Source organism: Hyposmocoma kahamanoa, unplaced genomic scaffold, assembly GCF_003589595.1.
Source record: "Hyposmocoma kahamanoa isolate Upper Pololo Valley unplaced genomic scaffold, ASM358959v1 102, whole genome shotgun sequence".
NCBI lineage: Eukaryota > Metazoa > Arthropoda > Insecta > Lepidoptera > Cosmopterigidae > Hyposmocoma > Hyposmocoma kahamanoa.
Genome location: NW_020653337.1, coordinates 18,671,115 through 18,691,193, shown reverse-complemented (window position 1 = coordinate 18,691,193; position 20,079 = coordinate 18,671,115). Strand labels below are relative to the sequence as shown.

Here is a 20,079-nt window from a genome sequence, read left to right as displayed (position 1 = left end):
GAATTTTCACGCAGATGCTCATCTTAATGTTATTAGCACCATTAAATAGGGAGATATTTTTAAAATATCTATTTTATTACAAACTTTGTTAACTTATTTCATAGTTTTGAAAAGGTCACTTCAGTTTTTTATTCGACATCAAAGCAGTGTCTATTCTAAACCTATTTCTACTTTTGATGTTAAGTAGGTATAAGTTGTCACAACAAACAAAAGCAAAAAAAAATCCATCCTCTAAAAATAAATATAATTAATTGGCACCAGAGCATATTATCGATAAAAAATACTTTTAACGAGTATAGGCTTCATCGATATTCGTTTAATACCTAATTTAAAATTCAATGATTTACATGGTGGTCCAAATAGATTTAGTTCTGACTCTACATTCTAAACGTCTTATTGATATTATATACGTAGATATACGAAACAGCTACTATACGTAGTGGATTAGATTGGTTTTGATCTAGTTATTCTGGGAATCAACCCAGAATGAATTCCGTTGCTCTGGTACTTATAGTATGGGGAATTCCCTAGTTTGAGATCCAGCATTTGGTGTGGTTATCTGGCACATTATTATTATTATTATTATTATTATACTTAACTATTTTAATGTTTTAACATTGCGAACCCGTTAAAAAATTAAAAGCACGCGTTTGATAATATGGAACGATGACTTAGGTACCTTGCTGTAGATTGTCTATAGGTTGAGAAAACGTATATTTACAGTGCCATCTTTATTTTTGCAGGTAACTATGAAGTTGAAGGTCGCCGATAACGGTAACGTGGTCGAAATTCGTCAACAAGAGGTCTCGGCCGACGTGAACTTTGACAACAGAAGGTGGCTCTCGAACAACATCGATTCTCGCGACTCGTACAATTCTCGGTACAATAACTCGCAGTTTAATTCAAACTTTAATTTTTACGATTCGAGGAATAGTATCGATTTCCTAGAAAGTACAGATGTAAGAATAGAAGCATTCAATAGAGATTCAAACACCAACACAATATGTAACAGACAATATAGAATTAACGCAGAAAACAACGGATTGTTTTTGAACTCGTTAAACAACCAACAAACGACCAATCTGGAGGGATCCACGGATACTACGTTCTCTACGCGAGAAAGCTTTCTAGGTGAGTTCCCAACTTAATTTGTTTGTCATGGGGGTCTTATCAAATTATTTCTTTAGTGGCTCAATTGTTCGCCGCCCTACAGCTTTATAAAGGCTAAGGATACTCTTGTGACGATGTGACCTTTTTCATCGTCATCCCACCTTTTTTTCTGGTTCCTGGCCACCTACTTTGAAATTTTGAATCATTTTGAATTCCTTTTTCTTCTTCGTCACTTACTTTTCTTCTTTCCATCGCCACTCTCTACTAAATTTCCGAAGCGAGCTCACGTCCTCAACTTGACATAAGATTCTGACCAGTTAAATCATGTAACCTAACTGCTTGTAAAGTCTTATATTTGTAGTACCATTGAAAATCATGAACTGCTTTTAAAGCACAGAATTTCTAGAAATTACAAGCCTTTTTGGGATAAGTTTTTACCATAACCTGTATATAATTTAAGTAGGGGGTGCTTTACACCATTGTACCTGTTTTTATATCATTGTTTTGTTACAGCCTTTACGTCTTTTTTCCCCTTTCTGTACTCTATTTCTGCAATAAAATTCATGTGAACAGAGCCTTCTATTTAATTACGCGAGTTCCGCGTGACATTCTTTTGTAATTTGTTTTGAATAACAAGCGCGTTTGTTTAGGAGACACTAATGTATCTCCAAATGCAACACCCGTCGACGAGGAAAGAGCATTTGAGCACTCAGACACTGATGAAATGTCTGAAAAAAGCCTTAACCCAGTACCCAGAGGAATTGTAAATCCAAATTACCCTGGCTTTCAGCACTTTGCGCACACATTGCAGGTAAAGTTTCCTTAGTCAAAGAATCCTTGGAAGTGTTTAACTACTTCACTGATGTTAGGGAACAGGAGAAGCCTTATCGAAATAACAGATTATCCATAGTTATAGTACTTATAGGTTATTATTTCAAAAGACTAAGTCATAACACTAGCAAGTATTTTCACAAGCTTGAAATAATTTTTAGGACTATTCTGCAAATATCGAAAACTTTGATCCGTCAGAAAATGAAATGACTGACGACGATATCGACATAGAAATTACGGATAGTAATTATGAGCCGGCACCTGACCACGTTGAAAGTAGTTTAGAGCATGAAAACATTAACAACAATAACAATGGCAATGACGATTTAGATGAGAGGATACAATTAACGATACTACCAACTCAAAATGATTTTCACAAACAAATTGAAATATTAGAAAATGCACAACATAATGAAATACCAGATCTTTTAAAAACAATATCTACAACAAACAACAACAACATTGATACCAAAGATTACGATTTACATTGTTCTGAGATTGTTATAGAAAATAACTTTCACACGAAAGACATCATAGGCGACTTTAATAAGGAAATTGAAGACGAAATAAAACTTCTTTTAAATTATAATATAAACATTCAAGATGACTTAGAAGAATTACGCAAAGACATTCAAGACACATTTACAAAACCAATAGAGAATACAATTAACAATATAAGTGACGTAGTAAACCACGTTATAAAGAAACTTGTAAAGACGCATATGGACGCATATGAGCAGAATGAGAATTTATTACCCGAAGAAGAATCGAAATTAGAAATACAAAAAGAAGAAATAATTAATGATGTAAACAAAGATAATGAAACAAATACTAGGAAAGAAATAAAACTCAGTAGGCCTACATTTTTACTAATTGAGAACAATCCAGACGGTAATATAATAGACGCATTTCTGTCTGACGCTAGGGACGAGATCAATGTTTATGAGCATGAATACGACACGGAAGCATTGACCAATAATGTAGAAAAGACAATTCAACAACTAAGTACGGAATTAAGGAAAATAATTCCTAAATTAGATGAAATGCGAGAAAGGGATAAACTATGGAATGAAAGTAAAAAAGAATTGCCAGCTCTAGTAATAGACAGAAACTCGAATGAAATAGCCAGTTCCTCTAAATGTTACACTGCTACGCCTGCTACCAGAGCTGAACAGACAATAGAAGTTAGCAGGAAGCCCATTTTTAGTCAAGTGCAACCAGTAAACAGAAAAGTCGCAATAGCAACTCGCATGTAAGTATTGTAATTATCTTTGGACAACTAATTATTTTGAATTATGTTTAAAATTACGATTATTAAACCACCGATCATTATAATTAACAAACTTCCCGATATACTTTTAATTCAGTTATACCATGAGTCAAGTTTTTCCAAAATAGATTTAATGATGTGGTTCATATTATCCCACTAAATCTGAAAGACTCAAATCTTGTAGGAGAATGAGATAATTCACTGATTTGTAATTTAGCCAGCAAGCTGACGCAATAAGCCGATGTAGCCGGCGCGCGCCAGCAGAATTATTCATTCGGTAAACAGATGCGGCGTGATATTTCCATTAAGAATCAGATGAGCTTTAGAAAATTGCTCTGAAATTACCTATAAACTACTATGCAATCTAATTTCAGTGAACCGCGGGACAATGAGCGACTGAGGGATATTACTCCTTCGAAAACTAGTTATCGAAGTGCTCAAACTAATGCATCCGTCCGTAAACATGACGCTACAAGAGACTGCGACTTAGGTAAGTAGTTTAGTTCGTACATATTTTATTCTATTTAGGTATTTATTTTTCATAAAGTACCATACGATTTTGAGATACAACTTTTATATTATTATCGTCATCAATTTTATAAATATAGTACATCCAAATTCAGGATCTATTTGTGACAAGGTCCCAAATACACATTGGATCAGTATGGCAGAATAGTCTATTATTTTCCATAGTGAATGATATAATACGGGTTGTTTTAGTATAGAATGATAATATATAATATAAATAACTTAGATACATATTACAAATTGAGTACCATTTAATCATGTAAATAAATATGATCTATTGAACTGTACAGTATTGAATACAATACATTGTATGTACTCGTATAACGTACCTAGGTACAATTACGGCACTAATTATGTAGATATACAAATATTTAATGTGTACTTAATTTAAACGGTGTACATGCGTAACATACCTATTTAAGTATGTACAGTCAAGAGCACATCAAGCTTGACACTTTGTACTTTGGCCCGTTCTTTACGATAAGCAGCATAGAGTTAGATTTAAGTGTTAAGTGTCAAGCATGACTTGCTCTTGACTCTGTACCTTACCTACTTGTTCAAAATCTTAACTTTAAATCGAATTATCTTTACTTTCAGACAGTTTCGATGTGTATAACATAGAGACAGCATTGCCTAAGTTAGATTTAGATGCGATCGAAAACCACTTGAAGGCAGCTAAGGAAGCAGAGAGGAGGGTAAGTGTTCAATATTTTAATACTGAAATTGCGAAATGATTTACCATTATAAAAGTAATTAAGTTAAACACAAAGCTAATTATAATCACACACGAAGAACGAATAATATCACAATCACTTTGAATTTCCGCGCTACCCAAGGTAACGGTAAATGCACATTCACGTCTACTCCACGTCTGCCGCCGCAACCATGTGTAACAGTAAATAAAGTGTCAATAAGTGGTAGGCGTTCTGCTTTCTACGGTGACTCAACGGTGCATACAGACTGCCAGTCTCTTTGCACCAGCATTACTAGCTAGGTGTGCTCGGAGTGCTAATTTTTCATTACTGTTTGTTGTGCTGTGTTCTACTGTACTAGTGCAAACAAACGTATAAGTGATGGCGTCTATGCCATATTTTAACTCAGAACAAAGACATTACAAAAAGGATACCAGATTCCTTCTAGATTTATACACAATCACTTATGACAATCACGAATCAGTGGATAATGTTTGCTGTCTCGTAAGTATTTGATTTTAAATAATTTGTAATAATGACACCACCTTCTTGTGAGTAGTACATTTTGAAATGTGACAAACTATACTCTAGCCAAACTCGATGTAGAATGTTTAATAACAAAGCGTTGCTAGGCAACCAATGATGGCTGGTGTGAAGAACCTTTTTTGTCTAGGTATGCTCTTTACTTTAGGCCTCTACGTTATTATTTTTAGAGTTTAGGCTAACTCTGCCCATAGCCTGCTGCGTAATTGGAATTTAGATAGGTAAGAGATTGTGCAGAAGTAATACTTACATAGCCAATTAAATGAAGTTTGCAAAGTACTTATTGATACGTATGATGAACAAGTTTCAAGTTTTTGATATCTATTTATACTTACTGTTAGATCAGTGTTGGGCAAAGTACGGCCCGCGAGTCTACTCTGGCCCGCAAAGGGCTATAATCCGATATCCGCCAAGGTCAATCAACTTTTTTACAGACACCACGCAACGTAGTGAATGTGTAAAAAAATAAACAGAGGCATGATAATCCTAATCTGAATTGATATTACGATTTCCTAGTTTTATATCTTGAAATGTGTAGCGACGTTTATGGATTATATTTCAAAATATTAATGAAAAACTTAAATTTTTCCCTCTCTTGTGTCTACTGGGTCACCATAATTTATATCGTAAAAAAAAACAAAGCTTCAAGTAATTTTTTTTTTATTATTAGCTCTGGATGAAATACTATTTGAAGTTTGATCTCCTGACTCCCAATACCAATCACACAAAATTTATGTAATTTTTTCTATAAATATTTTATGAAATTGGGCAAAATGAATAATTTTTAGAAATTTTATTTCGACTACAGACTAATTGAAGTTTTTTTTTATTAATTAGGAAATGTTAGCTAATTCATAAATTTTATTTAAAAATTTTGGGATAGTAAAAAAGTTGATTGACCTGCCAACGTCCCTTCTAAAGTAGGAATGTATGGCCCTCGGAAATATATGTTTACAGCCTCGTCGATATCGGTTCACAAAATTAACATACACACAAAATTACAGAACACTACACAATAATAAAAGAAATATTTGAACACAATAATAAAAGAAATATTTGAATTTCAAAACAAAATGCATTTTTTTCATTCTGATCCCTTGTGTAACTTCTTTTTTTCTGGCTCCTAATGAAAAAAAGTTTCCCCAACCCTGTGCTAGATAGTAGGTAACGGTAGATGAAAAAAAACAAAATTGTAAAATTTTATTTTATATTACTTTAAATAAAACATCTCATCCAGTGTCACTTTCTGATGCTGATGAACTACTAGCACTACTATCTGCAACCTGGATGATAAATTTGTCAATAACATTATCTGTTATACCATCCAGGTCTCTCATTCTCTTTTCTTCTTGTATAACGTGGCCAATACACTTTTGCCATGCTGCAGGGGTTATTAGATCCATTGATTCCAGTAATAATCTTTTTAATTCATCCATTTTAAATGTTTTATTTTTCCCTGCAACATAGCCTTTGACTTGCCCCCATATCATCTCAATTGGGTTTAATTCACAGTGATATGGGGGCAAACGTAACACTTCAATATCCTTTTCTTTAGCATATGTATCAGTGGCATATGCCAAGTATTTTTCTTTTATTGGTTTTAATATGTCTATAAGCTCCCTTTTTATTAATGTCTCCTGGAACGAGATACCTTTGCTTGTGAGCCAATTCTGAATATCAACTTTTTTCCACTGCATATTTGGTATTAGTTCCAGTCGACGAGAATGATAGGGAGCATTGTCCATCACTATAACAGAGTGAGGCTCAATTAAATTTATAATTTTTTTGAACCAATCTTCAAACACTTTAGCGTTCATTTCTTTATGGTAATCGCCTTCCCCTTTCTGACTCTCGAAAATTAGCTGACCCCCTTCCAAAAATCCAGCTTCATTTCCTAAAAGAAAAAAGAAAGATTATTGATGACCACTGAATGGAGGTTCAGCGAATGCTGAAAAGTCTATATCAACCAGTGTTGATATTGGAAGTCTTATTATGTATGCTTGGTTCACATAATGGGCTACTCTGTTAATTAATTTTCACATAAGTAAGAATTAAAGAATTAATATTTTGACGATACGCCATCAAAGTATTAACTATAACAACTTACCAATGTGCACTATTATCAACCGCTTCCCTTTTCCAGAAGGCCCCTTCAATCCTGTAGACAATCCTTCTCGGTGAGCTTGACGGGTTGAATGTATTGTAGTATCTTGCCACACCTTTGTTTTTGTATGACCTTCAATAAATAAGAAACAATAATGTAAATGATGAAAGAAATCTGTACTGAATATTGTGGTAGTTATTTATAAAATCACTGATATAGCTTTCAGTATTGATTTCAGCTATGGAGTCTATAATGGTGTATTAGGAATTTTGTGAAAATTGTAAACGGATTGTTGAAATACATACCTTCATTAATCCATGTTTCGTCAGTGTAATAAATTTTCCACCCATCTTCTCTCATTTTTGAAATTTTTTGCAAATAGTTGCGCCTCCATCTTACGATTTCTCTTTTCTCAATTAGAGCACTTTTTCTTGATCTTTTTAAATATTTGATTTGTAGTTTTTTAAGTAATTTTTGGAAAATTGTTCTTTTGAAATTTGGTAAATCATCATCTTCGTTTACTGACATAAGAACATTGTCCACAGTGGGAAGTTCATTTCTAAAAAAGAACTCATGAACTTTTCTCCTAATAGCACTCAACTCGAAATCTAAAAGTTTGTCAATTATCGTTGCTCTTTGAGGAGGCGCAACGGGTGAGCTAACACGGTGCTCATTTCTGTACTGTTTCAGTACCTTGTAGACTGTAGCAAGGCTTACGCCGGCGGTCTCCGCGGTTTTCTTAGCCAAATCCTTTTTGTACCAGAATTGATCTTTTGGCCAAGTATCTTCAACGAGTTTATATATGTTGATTATAGTAGTCTTTTCGGAAGACCTCAGAGCGGATTTCTTTTGGCGCTTCTTCATGGGCGTTGAAAAAAGCTTCGTCGAGCTTGGTCCAGGTTGGTCACTCATTGTAACACAATAACAACAAAACCGTAACAAATTATAACAGAAAGTCAACAAAAACACTCAACAAATAATAACTATAACAACAAAAACTCAAAAAAGCAGAATCGCACGGAAAGAAAAGTACTTGTATTACTGACACAGAAACAAGCAAACAAGTGAGTGATGGCGTCGGCCATTGTTTGTTTACAAATTTGCGTTCCGTTCCACACCAGTTTGAAATGTATTTTATGTTTTCAAAATAATATTAATTACTGCCGATTTACATCGCTATATTCTATAGCAATTCGCTTATCATTTATAATAATAAAATATTTTTTATATTTTTAAATCACGTTTTGTTTATTTCAAGCAGATTTCTTATTTTTTGGCAGTTACCAATAAGTGAAGATGCTACGTTTCGTGGAACGTTATACGAAGGTCAATAATACGTCTAAATTAAACTGCAGTTATTGTTTTGAATACTATAAGGATTGTAACGGTGTTTTTTATTTACAGACTTATTACAAAAGTGCATAAATGTTTGCAAACCCTTCCTTCAAATCAAGAAACCATTAGGGATGAAACAGTTTCATAAATAATTAGTTACTGGTAATTTTTATATTGGTTTCCAATCACTTACTAGTGGTTTGAAATTTCTTTTCAACAAAATTCATCACAGACACGACTACTAGATTAGTATCATCAATGACCTAATAGAATTTCGTGCAAAAATATTGAAATTGTGGTAATCGTAAAACAGTTTGAGGTGAAAACCCTAAAAATCATATGTTTTTGTTTGTTTACATTTATTCTACATCGAGTTTGGCTGGAGTATAAGTAGGGAAACTAAAAGAAAAGTCAGATCGTAATAATAGAACGCAGCTTTTCTTTCGTTGTCCTTGCCCTAAATGTCAAATTATGACAGGACGATTGACAGGACATTGGCCATCCATCTTAATTTTTTTTTTGTTTACTATTACAATACGTCGCAACGAAACTTTAGACGTGCCATATTTATTGCCAAAACTGAAGACTGATTAATTTTAAAATGTTTGAAAGTTTAGTTAGTAACATTAGAAGAAAGTTTAGCAAAACTGACGTTGATATTAGCGACCATGGGGATTCTGTGGAAAAGACTGGATTGAAACGGAGTCTCCATATGTTTAAGACAAAATTATTGAAGACAGAGGAAGCTGCTTCGTTACCTGTGCCTCAATCTGATAACTTGGCTTTAAGTCCAAGAGCTATTGGTCTTGCGGAATGTGCCCAAACAGAGATAGAGTGGCCAGTTCTGACGGATAAACATCCTAACATACTAGATAGATTCACGAGAATAGTCACTATCCGTGATGATATGAACTACGACAGAGTACGTTTAACTGTAGTAAACAACCACGTAATAGACTATTTTGGTCGTAGTTTGACAATAACATATTGTTTACAGAAACACAATGACAGGGAGGAAATAAGGCGACGGCTGGCCATGGGGGCTGATGCTGAAGAATATTACAGCATGGGGCACATAGAGCGTCCAGGGAAAAAACCCAGCTTACACTCCCGTCTTCAAAATGGTTCGTTACAAAATGGTATTTTATGAAACTCATGTTACCATTGTTTTGTGTAATTCTCCCATAATGTTTGTGTTCGTAATATGGTGTTGGGATATCATTTTCGGTGTCTTTATTATAAAATGTGTATATTATAAAATGTAACTAAAATATATCTTATCATTGTATATTGTAAATTTAGACATTAACCTATCAAAATGTAGTTAGGATTGTATGTTGTTGTGATTAACATATGTTGTGATGTGGCCAGGGATGAACCTCCAAATTTGTTTCATGAATGAGACAGCCTCGGACAATGAATCTCAAGCTTCAGATGTTGAGAGAAATCTTAACTATAGCAACAAAAACTCGAGGTCTAATATTTTCACAAAATCAAACTTCAATCATCCTTATCAAACTCGTCCGCTGTCTGTAAATCTTACGAAACATGACAAAGTCAGCATTGCCCCAAGCGGTGAGTACATTCTGCGTCATTAAGACTGTGTTAAATCCATTATAATACAAAGACCGGAAATTGTCGCTACATCCTTAACTTCATTGTGTTGATGTAACCTTGTCACGTAAATGTGTCTTAGATTGAAAATGTAAGCTTCACAACTGTGATCATGATAATGTTGAGTATATTCATAATTTTTTTCAGGCCCAAAATTACGTCCAACATCTTTGTCAACTAAAACACAGAAGTCCAGATCTACACATTCATTGGGCCATATTGAGTTAAAAGAGTCTGACTTTTATGCACTGCAGGCAACACTACAGACCGAAGCTAGGGTTGCATTAGCTCAGGCAAAAGAACTGGCCCGTGTTCAAATGGAGGTAATAGAATCATATAATGTATAGTAATATAACATTAAGTTTGTCCTATGTACCACTAGTTTAAGTGTCTCAATTTCATCAATCCTAAATAATCATGAAGTTCAACCTTACATGTATACTTACAAAGTACTGCTTACTAAATTAGTTGATAGTTTATAACTTTCTATTCAAGTTATATATTTATTTGTTATACTTTATTATTTGTTAGTGTACAAAAAGTTGGCATAAATGATGGGACTGGTTGTGAGCCAACCGACGGAAGCGTAAATAGCTATTCTCTCTTTTGTACTATTGTTGGCTGTAACCTAGATGTTATGAACTGCCTCTGTGGCAGAACAGTTACCATGCTGGACTGCCACGCTGAGGTCCCAGGTTCGATTCCTGGGCTGGGATAAATATTTGTATGGCCTACATTTGTTTCGCTCGTGAGTTTGGGTGTAATTTGTGGTTGTCTATGTGTGTGTCCATGGCAACCGCGACACAGGGTTTTTCTAGTGCAGAGCCATGCTTAGTGTGTGCATGTGTGATTATATTATAGATTATAATATTCACAATAAATGTTTTTCTTTTCATTAATTTTACAACTCATACTTTTGGTAAATATATAAAAAGTTTAAATGTAATGTGTGTTTTTATGTTACAGCGTGAGAGGCGCTCGCGGGCGGTGTCGCCAGTCACTGAAATGCTGCGCAGGAGCATGGAGAAGGCGAACGCGCCGCTCGCGCCGGACCGCCGCCGCGTGTCGCGACAACTACTCACTGACATGAACATTGCGCAATTACAGGTAATTTATATTTGACCATGGCTTCTTAGTACAGGAGGACGTTATCTGACTATAATGATGGAGGTAATTTATAGTCTAAACAAAGCTATTTTTTTATACAGATTATCTATGGATATATATAATCTGTATAATATATAATATATCGTTTCTTACGGAATGGCGTACATAAACTGGTATTGTTATAAGTATTATAAAAGGGTCCATTACCTCTGTCTGCTCTAAACGACGATAATCATAATTATGTATCAACAAACTCGAAATGTTACCACTTTTAGGGCCAATTGCACCTTGGTTTGTTTTTGGCAACGAATGGCGTTTAAGGGCTGTATCATATTTTTATTCTGAAAAACAGGGTTAACAGAGTAAGAAATGGGGCTTGCTACAATCTCCGCTTACAAACAAAATTGCTTTGTGACTAAGAAGGCTTCAACATTGGTAACAGTGTGTGTATGTTATGAAGTTTCGATATTCATTCGAAAAATGGACTTGGCGCGGTAGACCGGACATTCAAAAATAGCACTGACTGTTTGTTTACGAACCATTTCCAGCTGTTTACAACAACCCTCTGCAACCCAGAATCTGTTTGATATACATTACTTTGTTCACATTCAATATAAAAAACACCCCCATTGTCAAATATTACACTTACATTCAAAACAAATTATCCCACTTTTTACTTCAGGCCATCTAAATAAGTAATGTAATAAAATTATGCTGTGATTTCAAATATAGGGCTGTAAAAACAACTAGTACACTTCCCTGTTTATCTGTCTATACTTACTGTGGTGGTGTATTGTATTGTTGTAGTGAAAGTCAAATAATTATTTATTCCATAGGTAAAATTTGTACTTGAAAACGTCATTTTTTTAAGCTACTGCTCGTTCACTACGCTGACCTCCCTGAGAAGAACTACCAAGAAACTGTAGGGATATGTAGTATCACACTTTGCTAGATATACGGCAAGAGACTCTTTCGATTTTCCGTGGTCATTATGCCCTTGATTGAAATGCTTATTACGTACATTCCACGAGTTCATTCAACATTTTTGGATTAAGAGAACTCGATTGAAGTCTGCTAAAGTAATAAGTCAGCGCAAAAACGGTGTAACCCATTTTTAATTTTACTTCTACAACATTATTTTAAATGATACTAAAGTACGTAATTATTATATATTTGGATGCTATTCTTATGTATAAGAAATGTTTATAAATACTATAATGCTATGTATAAATTTGGTTAATTTTAAATCGTTTATTATCCAAACTAAAGTAATTATCTCTGTTACTTTTTGACGCCTAAATTCCCGAACCAATTTTGTTTAGCAAGCGGCAGTAGAGCTCCTTGTGAAAGAGTTCGTCCAGGGAAGCTCTGCCACCTTACCTATTTTTGCCGCCAAACGGTAATGTTAGCATGACTGCGTTCTTTTTTTGAAGGGTAAAGGTGCTGGTGAAATTACAGGCACATGGGACTTGTGAATGTCAATTACTCAGGGTCTCGGGCGCAGTGGCAGTGCCCCTCAGATGTTTGCGATGTAAAGCTCTGTATGGCACTGCAACTGTTATGGACAGGCGTGTAGCTTACCATCAGGCGCACGACTGGTTCGTGCCGTCACTTAATATTATATTAAAAAAAGATTAATTTTGGTATGGGACCTAGGAGATGGACATAGGCTACTTTTGTGGCAAGCATAAATCTTGAAGGGGTAAAATAGGGGATGAAAGTTTGTATAGAGATGTGGGACCATTACTGAGGTACCCTCTTTCCAACAAAAAAGAATCGGGTTCTGAGGTTTTCGCGATTGTTACACATAGGAAATGAAACTATTTTTCCGGATTTAAATCGCGTAAATTTGTTTTTTCAAACAAACAATGTCAACCGTGATCATGGGATCTGTAAAAGGCCCGAAACGTTGTTTATTTGAAAAAACACATATACGCGATTTAAATCCGAATCATCAAAATCGGTTCACAATTGCCACAGTTATCGCGTAACATACATACAAAAAAAATACAGTCGAATTGAGAACCTTTTTTGAAGTCGGTTAAAAATTTGTATAGTACAGTAAGCTACAGGAAGTACCTTTGCACTGATAGCCTCATTTTATAAATGTCAGAGTAATTTCTTTTTGTTAAAGATCGTGTTTGAGCGTGTATGTATGCCTTAACTAAAGAAAAAAATGTTGTTCTTGATGAATATCGCTCGTGTTTACCGATCGTTGACCTTGTGGCTAGTTCTTAGCGCGTGCTGGCTGCTGAGTCATGCACAAAAATCGTTATTACAATGAATTTGGTCTCAATTTAATCTACTACTACAAAGCCTTTTGTGTTACGATTTTTTGTTATGGACCGGCACTTCCGAATCTGGATCGGCAGAGTGAAATCTTTACTCATCAAAATTTACTAAATATGAAAGCAAATGAAAATATATGGTTACATGAATAATGATAATTGTATAGCTGGATGGTCTACCGCATAATTATTCAGAATTCACTAATTCAATATCCATAACAGCAATAGCCTCAAGAAAAATATTATTTTATTGAAATAAACCTTTTCATGCCCTAACACTATGTTTGAATGTGAAATTAGTAGCAATAATAATATTACAGTTCAAATAGCACTTTCTTTTCCGTTTGTTTCGTAGTTCGTTCGGCTAGGCTCGGCTCGATTGTGATTTGTGTTCGCCTGTCGTCGAGTAGCCAGCTCCGTGTTGTTCAAGATATCGTTTTTTCAAATAGTGAATATTAATTTTTACGAGTTTTGGCTCGGCCGCGCTCGCCGTCGCCCTTATCGCTGTGCCGACCGGGGCCATGGCCCCCTCTGTACCCCCCACGCTACGCTACTGCCTTTCCTCACGCCTCCATCCACATTCGCTCTATAAATTTGTTCCGACAATCTACCAACATTCGTTCTTTCTGTCTAGACCATAGTTTCCTAAAGTGGTCCCTACCCCCCAAAGTGGGCGCTGAAGAGACCTACAGGGGCGGTAGGGGCCTCTGAAGTAATTGGGGGGTGTTGTAGCTGTCCAGGTGTTGCTACCGTATTTGAAAAAGAATACCTGAATTATCTATATAAACTACATTACAAAGAATATGTAATTTTTTTCCTTGTGATTTTTTGTGTTAATATAAAAAATAAGTGTTTTCAATTGCTTTTTATTTGCCTAGTGAGCCAAAAAGTTTGGGAACCTATGATCTAAACTAGACCATCGACGCATCCCCCTCCCTATCCTGGTCACTACATCATCTTTCATTTCATAACTACATCGTGTATTTCGATTGATCTTTGTCGAATTCGTTCAAATTGGGGATCCATCTTAGCTAATCTAGCGTTCTCCCACCTCTAACCAAACAAAATAGGGAACAACAAGAAAGAAAATCTCATTACCTACCCAGGCACAATTGAAGCAGTGCTGTGACTTGTTTAAATTACAAATTTTGACGCTGTATCATTTGCAATGATATAAGGTGTTATTTTCAACATTGAATTTTTGCACACTGTATGTATTTAGGTGTTACCCATCGTACCAGTCCATTAGACTACTGGTAACGACTTAAAATTATTTGGTATTATTCGTCATTTTTAATTCGTAGTCATATCATTTCTTGCATTATGTGGTACATAAAAAGGTCTTAATGTTATTTCAAGATCCAACTTAAACCCTGTAAGGGCACTGCAAATTAACGTTCTTTACTAAGTACAACATTATCTATTGTTATTATCTATTATCATTATCTATTTTTATATTTATGATCAAAAAAACTCCTGTAAATTATAAAAACACTTAGATAGTAACAATCCTTTCAATTTATTTGTAAACATATGTTCCTTATCTATATTTTTTATTGTGAAAGGTATTTTATTATAAACTTTTATTGCCATATGCTATTTACCTGAGCCAACAATGTGTTAATTTGTAAATGAGCTAAGTAATTGATATCTTCTTATTAAATTAGCTATAATTATAGGGATTATCCCGGTCTTGTTCAAATAAGTGACTATATTTTCTTACAAATTTACAGATTTCAAATATCGTAAAAAATTTTAAAGTAGTAAAATGTGGTCTACAAGTATCTTCGTCTAATATTCTAAAGCATTTCTTTTGAACAATAAAGATTCGTTGCTATAGCGTGTGTTTTTGTATTTCATATTTCAGGTGATAGTAAATGAATTGCACTCTCAAATCGAGTCTTTGAACGACTCGCTGGTGAAGCTGTTAATGGGAAGAGATGAGCTCCATATGAGCCAGGACTCCATGCTGGTTGACATTGAGGACCTTACTCGATATTTGTAAGTATTAATTACTTATGTTAACATACTTTCTAAAGTTTGACTTGACAAGATTCAGTTAAAGCCTCGCCATTTTGCGGAATTTTAAAGAACGAATTTCTATACTGAATACGGAAGTTTTGTTAATAGTTAATAATATTAACGTCGCCAAGATCTAACGGATATACGTAATGAGTTTCTTGATAGGTTTTACCCATTTTATCTACTTGTGTGCCTGTTTGATATTTTTGATAAATCTACCCGCTAATCGTGTAACTTGAAGGTCACGCTAATACTCAGTTTTCAATGTCAAATTCATTTTCAATAACAAGGTTTGGCATTAGACCCGACGCCCACTGTTGAGACAGCATGGCCAGGAATTTTTATGTGACAAATAGTACATAGGGCGCACTATAAGTTTCCGGAACTGGACACTTACATAAACAATATTTAAAAAGTAATTACAACATTTGAAAATGTAACTCTTTGGCTGTAGAATACGGTTTGTTTCATCTGACTGTTACTTGTTTTTACATTGTGGCGTCATTTTAGAAATTGGTTGTCTACATCACCATGGATTTAACTTGTGAAAATTTTCGTAGTATGATTTTCTACGACTTTAAGTGTAATTTAACAGCTCAGCGGAGATTCCCTCGGCTTCAAACTGCTTTTGGCGATGAAGCACCATGCAAGACGACTATTTATAGCTGTTAATCTCAGTGACGAATTTCGTGATGGTCGCCCGTCCACTGCTGTGAACAACAAAAACATAAATGCTGTGCGCCGTATGATCAAAACAGACAGGCATGTGACATACCATGACATTCGGGCATCTTTAGGCATAGGCATGAGTCAAATACAATCAATACTACAAACATCCAAATATTTGTGTGAAAAAACTGTGCTCTCCGTGGATCCCACACAATTTGACTGAGGCTCAAAAAACAGAAAGCGTCACTTGGTGCAATGACGTGATTACCAGATTCGACGAAGGGGCGCCAAATTTGGTATGACAACATAGTAAGAGATGACGATACATGGATTTATAGTTACGATCCCAAAACAAAGCAGCAATCGAACGTATGGGTCTTTCGAGATGAGCCGAAACCAACCAAAGTGGCGTGCATGCAGAGTGCCTCTAAGCGGATGATTGCTTCTTTTTTTAATAAAACAGGACACGTGGCTACTGTTGCTTTGGAGAATCGTTGTGCCGTGAATAGTGATTGGTACACGACCATTTGTTTGCTGGAAGTTATTGACAAACTCCGTAAAAATAACCGTAAACGCCGTATCATCTTGCACCACGATAATGCCAGTTCAGACAGACAAATTAATTTTTGAAGGTGAACAACGTTGACCTTATGAGCCATCCCGTCTACATTCCCGACCTGGCACCTTGTGACTTTTATTTATTTCCAAAAATTAAGAACCAGTTACGCGGTCAACGATTTTCATCACGTGAAGAGACTGTCGAAGAGTATGAAAAATATGTTTCAGATATTGTCACGGAGGAGTGGCATAAATGTTTTCAAAATTGGTTCATTTTTATTAAAAAGTGCATTAACGCTAACGGAGAACATTTTGAGAAACAATAAATTCATTTCTAACCATTTATAGTTTTTTTCTTGTTCATTCCGGAAACTTATATTGCGGCTCACGTAATATATCCTGATCGTATAACATAGCAAAATTTTTAATCATAATGTGGCTACGAATACAAAGCTGCGGTAAGCTTAGAGATATCGAGCCGGCAGCTTTCGGGATAATTCAACAGGGTTCAGGACGCCGAGTGCGAATGCGGATGCGCGGGGCAAAGGGGGCAAGCTCGACATGTAGTGGACGGTATGCTTCGACATGCCTAAGGATGCGATGTCATCTAAGGATATTGCCGTATTATCCTTAGTATAATTGCCGTCAGTGTGCGGCTACATGACGGATTAGTAAAGTTTTAGGAATGCAATTAGTATATTGTTGAGCATTGTAGTACAAATCGAGTATGGACGGTCAACATACAGCTCGACAAACATGGTATTGTTGATTGAAGCTGCTCAAACATTTATCGAAACGCACGATACGGTTTGACCAAGTTGTTAAGAACAATATTGTTTGTAACGTTGCAGAATGCTCCCTTGCCTTGCCGTTCCGCCAATGTGTGTCGAGCCTTATGCTTTGAAAGTGAAGCCTACTTTTGAGTCAGACGGTCCTCAGATTTGTCCTTTTAATAGAAAAGTGCGAGTTAACTGTTAGTAAGTTGACTGATTAATCCAGCCAACTATTTTTACCTATCGACGCAAAATCGGCTTGAGCCGTTTTGAAGCTTTATTTACCTCGGACCGCCAAAGAGACAATTTTACAATATTTTGTTTACTATTATTCTTTTTAAAATTTATGCGTCTTAAAGCAAATGAATGAAAGTGAATTCCAATGAGTCATATTGTTTAATTTTGCTCCTTGGGATTTATTTCTTTTTTGATAAAGTTTAAAATTTTATCTGCATTAATTATTAATATTTTTGTGGCTAATACATCTTTGGCTAGCTAATATCTAATCGTAGTAATTTAACTTTTTTTCAATAATTGATGAAAGTCGCTTTATAAAAAAATACCGATTAATTTAATGTATTGTTTTCAGGGGAGTAAAGGAGCAGACTAAGAAAACCAAAGGCAACAAATCAGGTGTAAGGCGGCTGACGTCGTTAGTGCGCAAATAAGTACACATATGGCTTCTATTTACTGCAACTTATCTAATAACAGGTCGTCGGAAATATTCTCAAGGGCAGTCACCCAACTTAACACATGGAATCGGCTTGAATCGATCAGAAAAAGCGTAACGTTTATGCAATAAGAGCGAAAAAGGCTTTGTGCGTTTCGCTTTGGTAGTCCGAGCCAAATAAAGTTTCTGAGCGGCTCAAGCCGATTTCCCATCGGTAAATGTGGTGTTTCCTTTATTTGTTGAAACTGAACATAAAGTATTTTCTGATAGATTTAATGCAATTCCGTGTCGATAAGTGTGGCGATTAAGGCGACGATATTCTCGTCTACAAAAATAGAATTCCTTTTTATTCCTCTTACCCTATATATAATATGCAAATTGATGAGGATGTGGAAAAAAATTATATTGCACATGAGATTGATTTTTATTAAAAACTGTTCGCCTAAATCGGACAGCAGATCCTTACAAGTGGTGTTCAGCAAACGCAAAGTAGTATCCAAGCCTGTCATTGCCATTTATTTATCATCTCCTGGCAAGAGTGTTTATAGTGAGAGGCTTTCAAATGCAGGAATTGTTTATGAGAAAAAGTGTAATCGTTTGTTACCAACCCGTGATGAAAAAATTGTTGTCATTCATCACAACCTGCCACTGAGTGATTTTAAATATTAAAGCAATAATTTGTGATTAAAACACACGATACATTTTGAATAATATGTGCGTTTTGTTCATTATTTGATATTCGGTATTCGGCCGAATACCGAAGAGTAGCTGAATATTCGTGGCATCTCAAGTTGAAACACTACTATGAAATGCTCTACTACGCTCCACTCCGGTATAGTGAACCTTGTTCAGTGTGACCAGGATATTGCCTACGACCTGTACTTTAATTACATTTAGACAAGGTGATTACAGTAAGGAAGTTACATTAGAATTTAACAATGCAAATAAAATACCAAATTAAAACAGGGACTGATGTTTGAAGGATGAACTATTATAGGTTGCAATTTAGTTCGAGTGAAAATAAGATACACATTGTATTCCAATAAAATTTTAAGACCGCATTTACTTTACATCTGTGTCTCTCGCTTAGTTTTAGTAAGCGCATTCAGAACAGATATAGTTTACGTCTATTTTAGATATAGACTACCAAAGCTCAATGAAAAGTGGTAGTGGTAGCACGATCTACAAACTAAGATCGTACCTCGTCAGATTCCTGGATAATTATTTAGAAAATTGCCTTTAAAAATTTTAAAAATGGGCTGTTTTGACAAAATTCTTAATGCAATAAAAAAATTTAGATCTATTTTCAAAAACCATGACATTAATGCTGCTAACAGATTAACTACATGTTTGCAGTTAATGCGTAAAGTCGTAATCAACTACAAGCGGTTAATGCGTGAAGTCGATCTCGACTTCATGCAGTCGAGGTCTCGAATAAGGACTTTACGCATTAACTGCAAACATGCCGTCAATCTGTCAGCAGTCTAAGAAAAGTTATTGTTTCTTTATATCTTAAAATTCTTTCTTCAATCCTACTATATTTTTTTGTATGAATATCAAATCTTTTGACCTAACCTGTGTCTGTGATGCCTAACTTGAGCAACTAAAAATAAATTAATATCATGGTATTAAACATCATAATATTCATTACAATCAATATTGAATATCAAGCTTTAAAATATAAAAAATACGGACGGAAGTTTTACCGAACTAGTGCTGTCTTGCCGACCCTCTCGCGCTCATTTCACGACTCATATAGATAGCAACATCATCAAACAAGGCCTGTACTCTTAAATGTGGTCAAGTCCATTTAGTTTAAGTATCTCTCGAGTTAGCGGTGTAGATGTAAAGTAAATGTACACAGATCGACCAATTTACCTGTATTATAGAAATGAAAGGAATTACCACTACCAGGTTGAAAAAGTTAGCATCGTAATACTGCATACACAACAGTGGCGTGGCGTG

At 35.2% G+C, this 20,079-nt stretch overlaps 1 protein-coding gene across 1 annotated transcript in view; it reads left to right on the top strand.

The window, feature by feature from the left end:
- LOC113236300 (general transcriptional corepressor trfA) overlaps positions 1-19,424 on the top strand; it is a 70,792-nt gene extending 51,368 nt beyond the window's left edge. Inside the window, exons 3-13 of the mRNA XM_026472314.1 lie at positions 744-1,131; positions 1,761-1,921; positions 2,103-3,193; positions 3,586-3,701; positions 4,337-4,434; positions 9,411-9,537; positions 9,785-9,988; positions 10,175-10,350; positions 10,994-11,134; positions 15,290-15,423; positions 18,034-19,424. Of these exons, the coding sequence (XP_026328099.1) occupies positions 750-1,131; positions 1,761-1,921; positions 2,103-3,193; positions 3,586-3,701; positions 4,337-4,434; positions 9,411-9,537; positions 9,785-9,988; positions 10,175-10,350; positions 10,994-11,134; positions 15,290-15,423; positions 18,034-18,112 (2,709 nt within the window). The 5' untranslated portion in view covers positions 744-749 and the 3' untranslated portion in view covers positions 18,113-19,424. The remainder of the gene's footprint in view (positions 1-743; positions 1,132-1,760; positions 1,922-2,102; positions 3,194-3,585; positions 3,702-4,336; positions 4,435-9,410; positions 9,538-9,784; positions 9,989-10,174; positions 10,351-10,993; positions 11,135-15,289; positions 15,424-18,033) is intronic.
- The last annotated feature ends 655 nt before the right edge of the window (positions 19,425-20,079 follow it).